A 14,874-nucleotide genomic window follows, 5' to 3' on the forward strand; every position below is an offset into this window, starting at 1 on the left:
CTACGGGGATCAGGCTGGGGAAAGGGAAGCAGAAGCCCAGCCCCTGGGAGGGAGAGGTTTAGGGTAGGCGAGGAGTGAGGAGTGCTGGTGGGAGTCACAGGTACTGAGTGAGACCTAACAGAGATAGCCTGTTTAAGTTGTCTACCCCATCATTCATCGCTTGTTCACTATCTTCTCAATCGATAGGTACTAATTTGACAATATTAATTTCTGCTTGCTGATGGAAAGAGGCCACATTTCTTACATAAATCTGTGGGTATTTAATTCAGTTTGTAGAGCAACACCGGTCCATCCTTAATATTGGGGCAGGAAACAATATCTAGCATCTCATGGCTATCTTCTTTACTTTTCCGTTGTTTTCGTCCTGAAAAGGGACGCTTTGAGGGACTGTTTCTGAGCAGCTACCCGAGAGTAAAAGAACAGGGCTTTAGATTAAGAGATAGAACTGGGACTTTCAGACCCCGGAGCAGACACACCACCTTATTCAGAAAACGTTTAAAGCTAAATCAAATAATGCCTTATCCAGAAAGCCAACGATCCCGCCCCTGCTTACATCATGAAAGGAAGCAGCGAATAACTCGGAAACTATTTGCCACAGGAGCAAAGATTACTAAGCCTGAGAAAGCGCTTCCGTGCTACTGCGCAGATGCCAGTAGCAGGGAACTTACAGCGGAAGTTCCGCCTCGAGTTCTGCAGGCTCCAATCCGAGCTGTGTGATCGGGTTGCGTGCGCTCTTCGTAGCTTCACCCGGAAGCTGATGGCTTGAGCAAGGAGCGCGAAGGCGCAAATATGAAGTAAGGCTTTAGTTTCTCTGTGGAAGGGGGAGTGGGATGCGGATGGTCGCCCACAAAGACGGTGACCGGTGCCGGGGTGGTAGGGCTTTCATGGCCTCGGGGCGGGAGAAGATCGGTATCTAGAAGGTAGGCTATGAGGAAAGCTGCTTAATGTTTCATTTCTCCCGCGCAGCCCTTTAACCAAGGTGAAGCTGATCAACGAACTGAATGAGCGAGAGGTTCAGCTCGGGGTGGCAGAAAAGGTGTCTTGGCACTCGGAATACAAGGACAGCGCCTGGATTTTTCTTGGTGAGGTCCACAGTTTTCTCTAACAGTGCTGTTCAAAGTCGCTGCGCCCCCGCTCCGGGTATTTTGCACCTCTGGTCATTACTTCTGACCAATCTAGTCACCCACACTCTTGTAGCTTGTCTGCCTGCAGGTCCGTTTTTTATTTTTATTTTTTTTTACTCATCCATTTTAAGTTGTCTTAAAAACCAGTGCTTTTAAGGATTGTTATTTACTTAAAATCTTGTACTTAAAATTTTGCCACTTGGCTGCTGAAGCACAGGTAACTCCACAATGAACCCATTATGATATCAAAGAAACTGAGGTGCAGACAGGTTAATAGAGTTCTTTAAGGTCACACACTGCTGCACTGAAAACTGTAAGATTAGTGCTTATTATTTCATGTTTACTATCCTCAAAATTATTTTCTCCTCTGATTGACTTTTGCTTCTAGTCCTTTGCTGTATTGCTAGGCATCAGGACAAACATTAGGCATCGTGGAAGACACTGAAGGCAGACTCCCCACTCAAAATCAGCTCCACTCCTGTTTAAGATTTAAAATGCCACCTGAAAAAGGTGGCGGTATCGCGGTTTGTTCTTTAAGGGAAAGCTACTTCTCCTGATGAAAAGAATACCGTCTGTATTACACCCTTAGCCCTGGGTGGCTATGGGACATTTTAAGCAAACCTAAGTACTACATACTAATGTGTCCCTTCCTTAAGACTTAATCCAACTGGGTTTAAGATCCTCTGCTAGCCGGGCGGTGGTGGCACACGCCTTTAATCCCAGCACTCGGGAGGCAGAAGGAGGCGGATCTCTGTGAGTTCGAGGCCAGCCTGGTCTACAAGAGCTAGTTCCAGGACAGTAACCAAAAGCTACGGAGAAACCCTGTCTCGAAAATCAAAAAAAAAAAAAAATCATCTGGCTAGGAGTCGCCTGCCAGGAAAGTTCATTCACCTGAAGACATGGGAAGAAAAACGATCCCATTAATGAAACAGTGTCCTTATACACCTGAGGAGGTTCTCAGTGCGGGTGTTTGCCGATTGCTGTTAAGTCTACCTGCTGTTCTGACTTCTAACTTATCTATCCCCTTCCCTTATATCCCTTCTTTGGATACTGACTGAAATCCTGAGCATGCTTGCCCCAACACACTAGACTTCCTTATTTCAAATCTAAAGGCTCTGCTGTTCCCTTGCAGCCGCTTCTCAGCCTCCAATTCTGAGCATGTCTGCCTGCCTGACCCTCAAATTCAGTGGGCACGGCAACATATTTCTTATTTCCCTCCTCCCAGTAGCTGGTGTAACTGACGACTTGCTGGACCTTAAGCTTCTTCCTTAATCTTTTTTTTAAATTTATTTATTTATTTTTACTTAAAATTTTCTACCTCCTCCCATTTCCCTCCCCCTCCCTCCATCCTCCTCCCCCTCCCTCCCTTCCCCTCCCCCTCCCCCTCCCTCTCCAGTCCATCCTTAGTCCATCCTTAATCTGTTTTAAAATTACTAGCGAGACTAAGAACCTGCAAAGGGGACCTGTTACGTCTGTGGTAACAGTATTACTATTCTGTGTTCACTTTATGACTTTTGTTTTTTGTTTTTTTTTTCTTAACTTTATGACTTTTGAAAGAGTCTGTTCCACTAGATATTGTGTTAAGCACTTTCTATGCACAGTTTTGTGTCTGTGACATTCCCGTGGGGCAAGTGTACTGATGACCCCTGTCTACATACGAGGGGAAAGTCATGGAGGGGAATTGATGTCCTCTGAAATGCATAACAGCTTTTTTTATGTCTATAATTCCTAGTTTGCGTGTAGCTGAGCATAAAGGCATATTTGAACTTAGTGTTTGTGAGATATGAGTCTTTTGCAGGAAATGATCTGCTTTATAGGATTTTGGTTGTGAGGACTGAATGATAAGATTCATTTGGTAAGTGGTGACTCCTTTCCACTCAGAATTAATCACTTTTATTCCTCTTTTTTTTTTTGAGACAGTCTCATTATGTAGCTCTTGCTGTTCGGGAACACACTATGTAGACCAGGCTTGCCTCAAACTCAGAGATCCGAGAGTTACTTTTCCTATGGACTATTGTCACTTTTCCCACTCTGTCATGGTATGAGGCTGATTTTTGTGAGCTCAAGGCTTACTGACTCTGCAACTCCAGCGTCTGTTAGTGCATAGTATGCAGTAAACACTTGATTAATGCTTGCTGAACTGGACTGTGCTTTTTTTCTTTCCTAGGAGGGCTTCCTTATGAACTGACAGAAGGAGACATCATCTGTGTGTTCTCACAGTAAGTCTTCTTTCATTCCCTACCTTCTGGGTGCACAGAGCACTTTGCTTCCGTAGTTTATTTTTGTAATGCCAAAAAGGTATTACACCTCTGACACCGGTAGAAGAAGCTCAAGTAGGAGGATCACCATGAGTTTGAGGCCTGCCTAGGCTACATAATACATTCTATCTAGGTCAGCCTGCACTACAGAGTGAGACCTTGTCTCAAAAAGCCACCAATTTTCATTCTAGGCTGAATGACATCCCTGCATGAGGAAGGCTAGAGCTTTGATCAGTCCCAGGATAGATAAGGTTCCAGAACATTAGCACGTGGGAGATCCCAGAGCTTGGAACTTTTAGAGTCCACTTCTGTTAAGTTTTTACTGAACCTTGTTCAGCATGGGCTTGCATTGGAACAAAGTGGAATTCCCAGGAGGGTGCAGTGCCAGGGCCCCTTGACCTTATCTGTGTGGCATTGTAGAATTAGGGCAAAGCACTGAAAAATTGGGCAAAACAGACATAGTTTTAGCCTGGTATGTTTTATCAGCATTGCTGCATTGCTGTCTGAAATGGTTTTACTAATTTCTGCTTTCACTGAAATGCCTATTTATCCAAATCCTTTTTTCCCCTTTTGATAAAGGGTTTCTTGGTGTAGCCCTGGCTGTGCTGGAACTCCCTATCCTGTTACTTTACTGTTTATTTTTGTCATTGTTTATTAAACATCGATGCTGTTTAATTTTCTATATAAGCTATTGTATATATTCTGCAAGCAGATACTTTTACTTTTCCATTTCTTGTATCTATTTATCTAATTGTATTGGCTATAGCTCCATTATATTGTCAAATAGTTCTCAACCTTTTTTGAATCACATTTACTATTTTGCACTAAGATTCTAAATTTTGGATTGGAGTGTGTGTGTGCATAAAGTCATGTAACATATATCAATTCCCATTTTATTTTTTGATTTTTTTTATTTATAAAGCATATTTAGAATTCGTTTTAGAAGAAGTAAGGTAGGCTATTTTTGTATTCAATTAATTTTTGCTTTGATCTTTATTAAAGCCTATCTTTATTAGGTTAGTTTTATTTTATATTCATTCTTTTTAAGGAGTCAAATTCTTCAAGGTTACAGATTTTCCTGAGTGTAGCTTCTAGAAATTTTCATGTATTTTAAATTTTTTGTTAGTTTTTAAGTGATATACCCTTGACATTTTAAATTTTGTTTAATTTTTCTTTCATCTAGCTATTACCTAGGAGAATAGATTTCAAGTTCAGGTTAGTGGGAAGTTTTCTTTTTAATTATTTTTTTTTAATTTTATGTGTATGGGTATTTTACTTGCATGTATGTCTGTACTATGTAAGTGCGCAGGCACAGAAGAGGATACCAGACTCTTACTGATGGTCATGAGCCTCCAAGTGGGCGCTTAGGAAGTGAACCTGGGTCCTCTAGGAAGAGCAACCAGTGCTCTTAGCCATTGAGTCCTCTCTTTAGCTGCAGTAGCAGGTTTTGTTAACAATATTATTTCTAGTTTTATCACACTAATTGGTAAGTATATACTGTAGATTTTTAGAGTTTATTTTTAACTAGGTTTTTTTTGTTTTGTTTTTCGAGGCAGGGTTTCTCTGTATAGCTTTGGAGTCTGTCCTGGCATTTGCTCTGTAGTACAGGCTCACCTCAAACTCACAGAGGTCCACCTGCCTCTGCCTCCCGAGTGCTGGGATTAAAGGCGAGCACTGCCACTGCCTGGCTATTTTTAACTAAATTATATATATATATATATATATATATATATATATATATATATATATATATATATATATGTGGTTGTGTGCGCATGTGTTTGTGTGAGTGTGAGTACGCACTGTAGAATCAATCCAGAGGCATCTGAGTCCCCCGGAGGTACAGAGGTTGTGAGACACCGGGCTTAGATAATGGGAACTAGATTTGGGTTTTCTGCAAGAGCAGTAGGTGCTCTTAACTGCTGAGCTGTCTTTTTTTTTTTAGAAGCTTTAGTGCTTATTGATATTTATTTTGGGACCTTACAAATAGTGAATTTAATTTGTTTCATGAATTCTTGAAAATAATTTATATCATTATACACTTCAAAAATACCTATACGTTTCCTAGTCTGACATTAGTGGATTATTGGTAATTATTTTTATTTGATATTAATTCATCTACTCTTATTTTTGTCAATTTTGTTTTAAATGTAAAAATCTCTGATAAATGTCTGTTTCTTTTGTGTAGCCCTGGCTGACCTGAAAATCGAAATATAAATTAGGCTGTCTGGCCTCAAACTTATGGAGATCTGCTTATCTCTGCCTTCACCCACACCTGCCCAAAAGTTTTGATTCATGAGTTATGTTTTTTTTTCAGTGTAAAATAATTTAGTCAGTTTCATTTAATGCATTTATTTTGGCCTTGTTATATTCTTATTATTATTATTATTTTTTGCTTTTTCAAGACAGGGTTTCTCTGTGGTTTTGGAGCCTGTCCTGGAACTAGCTCTTGTAGATCAGGCTGGCCTCGAACTCACAGAGATCCGCCTGCCTCTTCCTCCCAAGTGCTGGGATTAAAGGTGTGCGCCACCACCCCCGGCTGTTATATTCTTATTTAACTTTTTCTTTTCAACCTACTGTGTCATCTTAATTGATTTCTCCTGTACTGAGTATTTGAATTTTGTTTCAGTATGAAAATTTTTGCATTTTAAATGAATAATACATTTTATAAACTCAACAGATATGGGGAGATTGTCAACATTAATCTTGTGAGAGACAAGAAGACTGGGAAATCCAAAGGATTCTGTTTCCTGTGCTATGAAGATCAGAGGAGTACAGTTCTGGCTGTTGACAATTTTAATGGAATTAAGGTAAATATGCTTACTGTGCAGGATTTGGCTGGACTTCTCCTGTGTACAAGATAGACTTCATTCTTTTTTTGCTTGCTGTTTATAGGTGCAGAAAAAGTCCTGGTCAGCTGGATGTATTGTGGGGGTTGTAGAGGTGCCTAGACACACTGGATAGGGAATGATTCCAGGAAACCATTTTCTGGCTCATGCATCTGCCGGTACTTATTCTTTTTCCCTATGTGTTAGCAAACTGTTATTCCAGAAACATGGGTACTATGCCCCCTTATCTGGAGGATGTTTTTCTTATACACATTTTCCATCTGCTCTAATGCATTAGAGACTGGAAACACTGCTCTTGGATATTGTGCTGTGCTAGAGAACCGGGGGCTTCATCAGGGCTTTAGGAGCTAAGACAAACATCTGTATTTAGTATATGATTCTAGTGACTTAACTTATTGGCTCTTGGAAACTCTTTACTTAAATCTGTTGACCAATTCTATAAAAATAGGCCATTCTGGAATTTTAAGGGAATGACCTTCAGAATAAGTTGTCATCAAAGGAAAATTGCTTTTTTTTTTTAAAAAAAAAGTATCAAAATGAGAAATAGAATGGATGACAGAAGCTTCTCAGGTTTAAAGGCACACATAAAAATGTAGTCTTGGAATGGAACAGTAAAACTGAAATTCCGCGTTCAGATGCTGTTACCTGTGTAGAAGTGTAACTACTTGAAAATAGACTGTTTATAAAGCAAAGGGTACATTTTATTGTTGTTCACCTGCACAACTATAGTCTGTAGTCCAATAATCAGTGGAAACTGAAAGGTCCTGTGTGGCAGGAGTAGAAAAAGATATGAGAGCTTAAGAAAAAAAGGAAGTAAAAAGATAATCATGGAACTAAATTTCAAGCTCCCACAGTGAAGCTCATGGGAATCTGATGGGACCATGTATCCGAGTAGCAAGTGAGAATCATATCAATCTTCTGCCTTTAGGCAAAAAAATAAATACATGGGAAAAAAACCAGAAGGGAAGGGAGTAGTAACACACATTAATGCCGTACCAAATGAGTTCTTACATTCGGAGTAGTTGAATATTTGTAGTTGACATTAATAATGTCTTGTCACTTGAACATTAATACTAGAAACTTAGGTGACAGGTTCTGTTTAATTAGAAAAGTAGTAAGGAATGACTCTTTGGTCACATCAGACTCTGGAAGTTATCCCCGGAGAGGGTAGCTGTTAGATTTATCTTGTGACTATAAATTAGGAAAGTAAGTCTAGATATTTTATTCTCAATTTTATCATTTTCCAAAGACTCAATAAAAACAGAATGAGCCCATTTTCTTTTTTTCCTGACCCCTTGCCATTCTGCAATTTCCCCTTGACTTACCCAATCTCTAACAGTGACAGTTTGCTGCCTCTAAACAGAGCATTCAAATGAATTAGCTTAGCCAATGACTTCTGTGAAGTTGCCTTTTCTAATGGCGTTATTACTGTTATTACTCAGTGATGCACAGATGTGGTATTTGCCCTACTGTCAGGCAAGCAAAGGTCTGGTAAAGAATGATAACCTGTTATTTTTTTAAGGAGCGCCAAAGACTTATGCTTTACTCTGTTTTGGTTTTAGGAGAAATAGTAGCCATTTTGATTATGAAACCTGGTAGTATTTGTAAGTTGATTGTACTGTGTAGATGTCTAAAGTTCAATGTAAGGATAGCTGGCCTTATAAAATGTAATGAAAATTCGTCAGTTTCTCTAAACCAGTAAATATCATCCTTGACAATATTTGTTTAAGCAACTCACTCTCCCTTCTGGGGATTATCTTGATGGAATAGTACCTTCTGTGTTTTTCTGGACTCTGACCTGTGCCTACAGGACAATGTATTTCACTATGGTCAAGTCATGAGGCTAGGAACTTTTCCTGAGCTTGAGACTTGTGAGAAATAGTTAACTGTAGTTAATACCTGTTCAGCTATGTTCAGGGTCAGCTTACTTTCACTAAATGGGATTCATGTGCTCCTATTTATATGTACAAATGGTGATAAAATGAAATTTTACCATATTCTCCATTTGGGCTTTTAAAACTCAGGTAAAGATTTCAATATGTAAAATCTTGTGTAAAAATCATCTGTAATGATTTATACTTTATTAAAAGATGGCCTAATTAGTTTTAAGGAAGAATTATCAACCTTGCAAATAAACTACAATTTATTTACACTAAAAAGAAAAAAGGAAGTAAAGGTAGGAATATAGTTCAGTGATACTCAGTGCTGGAGTCTTCTCCAGTATATATGAGACCCTTAGTTCAGTACCACTCCCTCAACAAAAGAACTTTGTTCCCTTGGTCTGAGTTTGCCTCCTGATTACTTTGTTGAAAAAGCAGCTGTTACAAATCACAACCCCAAAGAACTTAGACAACAATGAGGAAACTAAGAGAGACTTACATAGATCTAATTTACATGGGAAGTAGGAAATGACAAGATCTCCTGAGTAAATTGGGAGCATGGAGACCCTGGGGGAGGATTGAAGGGGGGAGGGGAGAGGCAGAGAGGGGAGCAGAGAAAAATGTAGAGCTCAATAAAAATCAATAATAAAAGAAAAAGCAGCTGTAACATCAGATTTCATGTTCTAGTCCTCATGCTTTTCTAGGACATGTTGTTTTCTTGTTAAATGTGTATAACTTTGTGTATATGTGTATTCATGCGTGAGCACATATAGGTGGACAGCATCAGCATCATTTCTCAAGATCTGTCTACCTTTTCCTCTTCCTCCTTTTTTTGAGACAAGATCTCTCACTTGTCTGGAACTTGTCAAGTAGGCAGGATTGCTTTGACTGTGAGCTCCAGCAGTCTTCCTGTCTCTGCCTCCCAATGCTGGATTACAAGTGTGTGCTACCACACCCAGATTGTGTGCGCTTTTAGGATTAACCTCAGGTTCTTTTCTTACAAGGCAAGTGCTTTAACAACTGTAGTATTTCCCTATCCTTATAGATAATCAACTGTGCTTTAAATCCTAAATTCTCATAGACTTTCTTTTTTTTTAAAGATTTATTTATTATGTATACAACATTCTGCCTCTGCCCGCATGCCAGAGGAGGGCGCCAGATGTCAGTACAGATGGTTGTGAGCCACCATGTGGTTGCTGGGAATTGAACTCAGGACCTCTGGAAGAGCAGCCAGTGCTCTTAACCTCTGAGCCATCTCTCCAGCCCTCTCATAGACTTTCTTGACGATGTGCTTTAGGGTAGTACTTCTGAGTGTTTTTGAACTTCATGATACATGCAGGACATGAAGAAATTTGCATAGTCCCCGTAGTATATCAAGGGAAACTCTGGTCACAGTTGCCCCAGAGATCTCACCTGCCCTAGGCCCCATTCAGCTGTGTATTATTAGTTTATATATATATATATATATATATATATATATATATATATATATATATATATATATATATATATATATATTATGCTATAACATACCAGTTGAGCATGTTTTCTTTTATGGTTTTCCTGTTTAAGGTGATGGATATGATTCAAACCTGATTCTCTGTAGTTTTGTTCAGAGAGTTGGATGCTGGGGCTGTCTTTGCTAAAACATTTCTGGTCTTGCTTAGATCAAGGGAAGGACTATCCGCGTGGACCATGTGTCAAACTACCGGACTCCTCAGGAATCAGAAGATGTGGATGATGTGACCAGAGAGCTGCAGGAGAAGGGCTGTGGGGCTAATACACCTCCATCAAGTTCTCCTGAGGTCTCTGAAGATGAAGATGGCAAACCCACAAAAAACCACAAAAAAGGTGGAGTGTTCAAACTCAGGAGAAGATTCTGGGTAGTCTTAGTGTCTTCTTTTCCAGCATGCATAGATAGTCAGTAATTCACTCTTAAGTGGAAAAAGGGAAAGTGTGAGAATCCTTATTTTAATTGAGAAAGCAGATGTTTCTGAGGAAGGAAGGCTACTTGTAGGGGCTGAATTATGGCTCCTTAAGTTGATATATTGCCATCCTTAACTCGTCTATATCTCAAAATGAGATTGTATTTGGAGATACAGCCCTTTTGTGTGGGGTTGTTTTGTACAACTTGACTTATCAGGACTAACAGATATCCAGTTTGATTCTAGGAGACATTTTCCCTGGAGGCACAACCTGTGACTGCTTCCTGCTGCTGCCTGGGATGTTTTTCACATGCATATTCTCCATCTGCTAGCATGGGAACATTTTGGAATGTCTCAGTTTTATGTGATCTACTGAGAGAAGAAAGGCACATTTTAAAGAGATTTCTTTGTTTTCTTTTACTTATTGATTTCCCTGCGCAGACAAAAAAGAGAAAAAGAAAAAGAAAGAGAAAGAGAAGACTGAACACAGGAAACTAGCAGAACCGCCGTCCTGCTCTTTGTCCTCCAGCAGCAAGACAGCAAAGGAAAAGGATGACCATGGCCCAAAGAAGCACAACAGCAAGAACTCAGAGAAAGCCCAGAAGTCTGAATCCAGAGAGGGAAAGAAGAACCAAGCAGACTCCCCTGATGTCAGAAGTTCCTTCCATGGTAGAGCAGAGGATCCTGAGTGGGAGCCAAAGAAAGAGAAAGCCAAGCACGAGCAGAAGTCCTCGAGCAGGAGGCAGGGAGAAGAAAAGAGCAGAGATAAGGATAGAGGGAGGAGCTCTGGTGCCGCTTATTCCAGCAGGCATGGTGGGCATTCTGAAGGGCGAAGTCATAGAAGCAGAAGTAGGAGTCTGGATAGGTCCCATAGGCATAAAAAGCATAGGCACTCCCGGGAGCGGGAGTCCTTCCATGCCAGTGACCGTAGACATTACTGAAGCCTGTGCCAACAAAATTATGAATTTTCTTGTATAAATATCAGATTCTCTTTGTTGTTGATATTTCTCTATATAAAGTTTTGGGGACTGAATTTTTTCAATCCCTTACACGGCAGACTTGTTCAGAAGGCTTTAGTTTCAATAGCTAGATACCTTAAATTTGAAAAACTACACCAACACCATCCACTGTTCATGGAAAATAGTTGGCACTGGCCAGAGTATGTGGCTAAAATTTGGTTTATAGACTTGGCCCTTAAACCCATAGACCTGATTTGTGATTGCTAGCAAAGGCAAAGAAGGCAGTGCTGAGTTCTAGTCTTCATGTTAGACATTTAGAGCCCAGCAGTGTAGGACCTTACAGATGGCAGGCACAATTGCAGAGAGCTGCAGCTTCTGAGGTTTGGACAGCTTAATGTGGATGTGATAGGATTCTTAAGACCAGCCAGTTCCCTCCCCATTACGTCTCTTCTGTTTGCAGGGATGGAACCCAGGGTTTGATACATGCTAGAGAAGTGCTCTATTAGAGTCAGCTATATCCCAGTTCTCTTTATTTTGTTTGTGGTTTTTGATGGTTACATTATCTCTTTATGCATTTTTTTCTTTGTAACTTATTTATTTGTATTGAGATAAATACATATAAAATAAAAGTAACCATTTTAAGCAATTCAGTGGCATTTAGTAATACAGTGTTGGACTAAAACCATTTTCATGTAGTTCTAAATTGTTTATATCTTTCTCTATTGTCTCTAAAAATCATAAATGGGCTTTTGTTTCTATGGATTCACCTATTGCTTACTGTTCTCATTTCTGTGACCAATTTCAGAATCCCTGATGAAAGCAGTTTAAGGAAGGGTTTGTTTTCTTGTGTTTGTATGCTTGTGGAGGCTACTGACAACTTGTGTCTGTCACTTTCCTCCTTTATTTGAGACAGCATCTCTTCCTCCCCTGAGAGATGTTTGGGGTAGACCAACTTGTCCGACTGGCATATCCTTGGGTTCGTCCCACCTCCTTTCCTCACCCAGCACTAGGGTTACAGGTATCTAGGTTTTGTTTAGCAAGCACTTTTGGTGGAGGAGGTGGCAGTGGAGAGCCAGAGTCCCCACCTTGGCAGTGGCCATGACTGCTACAGTTTCGACCCAGAAGGCCCCTGCTCCCCACTAGCCATCCTTGTCCCCCGTGCAACTGAGAGGGTGGCCACTGCCAAGGCAGAGATTCCAAATTGCAACCGCTGCCTCCCCCACCCTGAGGCCTGGGCTAGCTCAGTTGATAGAGCATGAGATTCTTTATCTCAGGGTCGCGGGTTCAAGCTCCGTGTTGGGCACCAGGTGACGCAAGAATTTACAAAAGTCTCTTGTGGGAATTCAATGGGAAATAAACCTCAAAGGACAAAGTGGAAGCCCCCATGGGTCCAGCTGTCATGTTCCACTGTTTGGCTTGCTTCTGCTCTAACCCCTCAAAGGGGCAAGAGAGACCCCCCTTCCTTATATGAGATCACATCAGACATCTGCACACAGAAGCCACAGCCTAAGGCCTGTACCCCCAAGCTATTGGCAGAATGAATTCCCACAACACACTTTACCTACTGAGCCCTTTTCCCTACCTTTATTTTATCTTACAGTTTTAGGGGATACTGCGCAGCATAGTGAGAAAGACATGTAGCAGGTGTCTGAGTGATACAAGGCCACATTGTGTACTCAGGAAGCAGAGAGAGACGAATATTGGTGCTCAGCTCACATTCTCATTCTTTTCATCCAGTTCAGGATTCCAGCCCATGGTGTGGTGCCACCCACATTCAGGAATTATCATCACAGACACACCCAGAGGTATATCTACTAGGTTGACAGTGATGATTAAATATAACTTTTGCTTTGCATGTTTCAGTGAAATTATACCAGAGTGGTCCTTTGTGTCTCCTTTTTTAGCCTAGTGTGTTTCCAAAGCTGACATTGTAGCATGTTTGTAGTGCTTTCCTTTTCGTGTCTTCATAGTAATGAAGAGATTCTAGTTTTTGTTCATGGATGGACATTTCGAATTTTTACTGTTTGGCTAATCATTGTGACTTTTTGTGTTCCAGACATGCCAGGTTTCCTTCAACTCTGCTAAGATGGGAAGTTGTCATCTCTATCGTCTATCTAGTCTAATTAGCGGTTCCTTCTTAACTTTCTTCTTTAAAAAGGTTTTAAGATGGAAAATTTAATTGCATCATTTCCCCTGTTCCACTCCTCCGTCCATGACCTCCCATGTCCACTCAAATTCCTAGCCTCTTACTCTTGAATTATTACTGTTACATACAAATGTATGAATGATTATATAAGTGCCACCCATTGAGCCTGTTTAGTGTTGGCTTGTATGTATATGTTTTCTGGCTGACCACTTGGTTTGAGATAAATGCTTAAAGGACTCATCCTTGGAGAAGACTTAATTTTCCCTCTCATCAGTCTTTAATTGCCCGTATCTCTTCATCTATGGTTGGGCCTTTGTGATTTCCCCCAGGCACATTGGCAAGTCAACTGATGTCATCATTCAGATCTTCATTTAGTAGCCCTATCTCTGAGATTTCATGAATGTATCTTGCCTGTCATGTGTAGAAGATAGTCTTGCAGCAGACTTCCTAATCCTCTGGCTCTTGGAATCTTTCCACCCCTTCCTCTGAGATGCTCCCTGAGCCTTAGGCGTGGGGGTTATGATGTAGATGTTTCAACTGGGGCTGGGTACCCTATGGTCAGTTCTCTGCATTTTGACGAGTTCCTACTTTGTGTAATTATCTCTGCTGTGAAAAGAAGCTTCTTGGATAAGGGGTGAGAGCTACACTAATATGTGTATGAAGTATTTAGAACACAGTTAGGAATTACATTGGGTTAGGAAAGTGGTAATTGTAGTTTAAGATCCACGACCTCATTAGCCGTGGATGGCTGACTAGGATTATAGTACGAGGCATGATTTCCCTTCTGTGGAGTGGACCTAAGTCCAGTTAGACAGCTGTTGATTACCCCCAATATGTAAGTGCCACTAGTGAACCTTTAGGGGTAACTCGCTACACAGATTTGTAGTGCACGTAATGCATGCTTCGTCATGCATTGTAGGTGTCACAGCCGCATGGGATTATTGATTGCTTCCTCCCTTGGCAGCTTGCTAATAGCTTTTGGTGCTACTGAAGCTAGTCTTCCGGGGAGGAGGCTTTCAAGTCAGATCAAACTCAAATCCCCTGAGTGCAGTGTCCAAAGTAGGTGGTGCCTTCGCAATAGAGACTGACTTTCAACTTCAGGGAGGCAACCAAGGGCCACAGCAATAACCTATATTGTTGGGGGAGTCTCTTGGACTCCTGACCAACAACTGGAACAGAGATTTCTCATGCCTGGTACTTGGATTTTTATTAGATAGCCTAGGGCTCTTTTTAAAATTCTCTCCTTTTATTGAAAATATCCTGATTACAGACAGTGTCTGCTCCCTCTACTCCTCCAAGTTCCTGCCCACCTCTGCCCCCCATCTGCATCCACTTCCTTTCTGTATCTCATTAGAAAACAAGCAGGCATTTAAGGGACAATAATAATAAAATGAAATATAAGATACAACAAAAATAACACATTGGAATTGTACAAAACAACCAGAAGGAAGAGTTCATGAGAAGGTGCAAAAAACAAAGACCCACTCATTTGCACACTCAGGATTCCCATAAAAATGCTAAACTGGAAGCCATAATATATACACAAATGACCTGGTGTAGACCCATGCAGGTCCCGTGCATGCTGCCTCAGTCTCTGAGTTCATATGCGCTTTGTTCATGTTGATTTAGAGGGCCTTGTTTTCTTGGTGTCCTCCATCACCTCTGGCTCTTACGCTCTTTCTGACTCCTTTTCCACAGGTTCCCTGAGCCCTAGGGTGTCATGGGGTATCCAC

At 40.8% G+C, this 14,874-nt stretch overlaps 1 protein-coding gene across 1 annotated transcript; it reads left to right on the plus strand.

Moving 5' to 3' along the window:
- The first annotated feature begins 727 nt into the window (after positions 1-727).
- Rbmx2 (RNA binding motif protein X-linked 2) lies at positions 728-11,757 on the plus strand. Its single transcript, XM_075958134.1, has 6 exons — positions 728-794; positions 967-1,082; positions 3,292-3,343; positions 6,063-6,192; positions 9,779-9,962; positions 10,478-11,757. The coding sequence occupies exons 1-6, from the start codon at positions 790-792 to the stop codon at positions 10,975-10,977; spliced, it is 987 nt and encodes a 328-aa protein (XP_075814249.1). The 5' UTR covers positions 728-789; the 3' UTR covers positions 10,978-11,757.
- The last annotated feature ends 3,117 nt before the right edge of the window (positions 11,758-14,874 follow it).

The sequence above is a fragment of the Microtus pennsylvanicus genome, chromosome X, assembly GCF_037038515.1.
Source record: "Microtus pennsylvanicus isolate mMicPen1 chromosome X, mMicPen1.hap1, whole genome shotgun sequence".
Lineage (NCBI taxonomy): Eukaryota > Metazoa > Chordata > Mammalia > Rodentia > Cricetidae > Microtus > Microtus pennsylvanicus.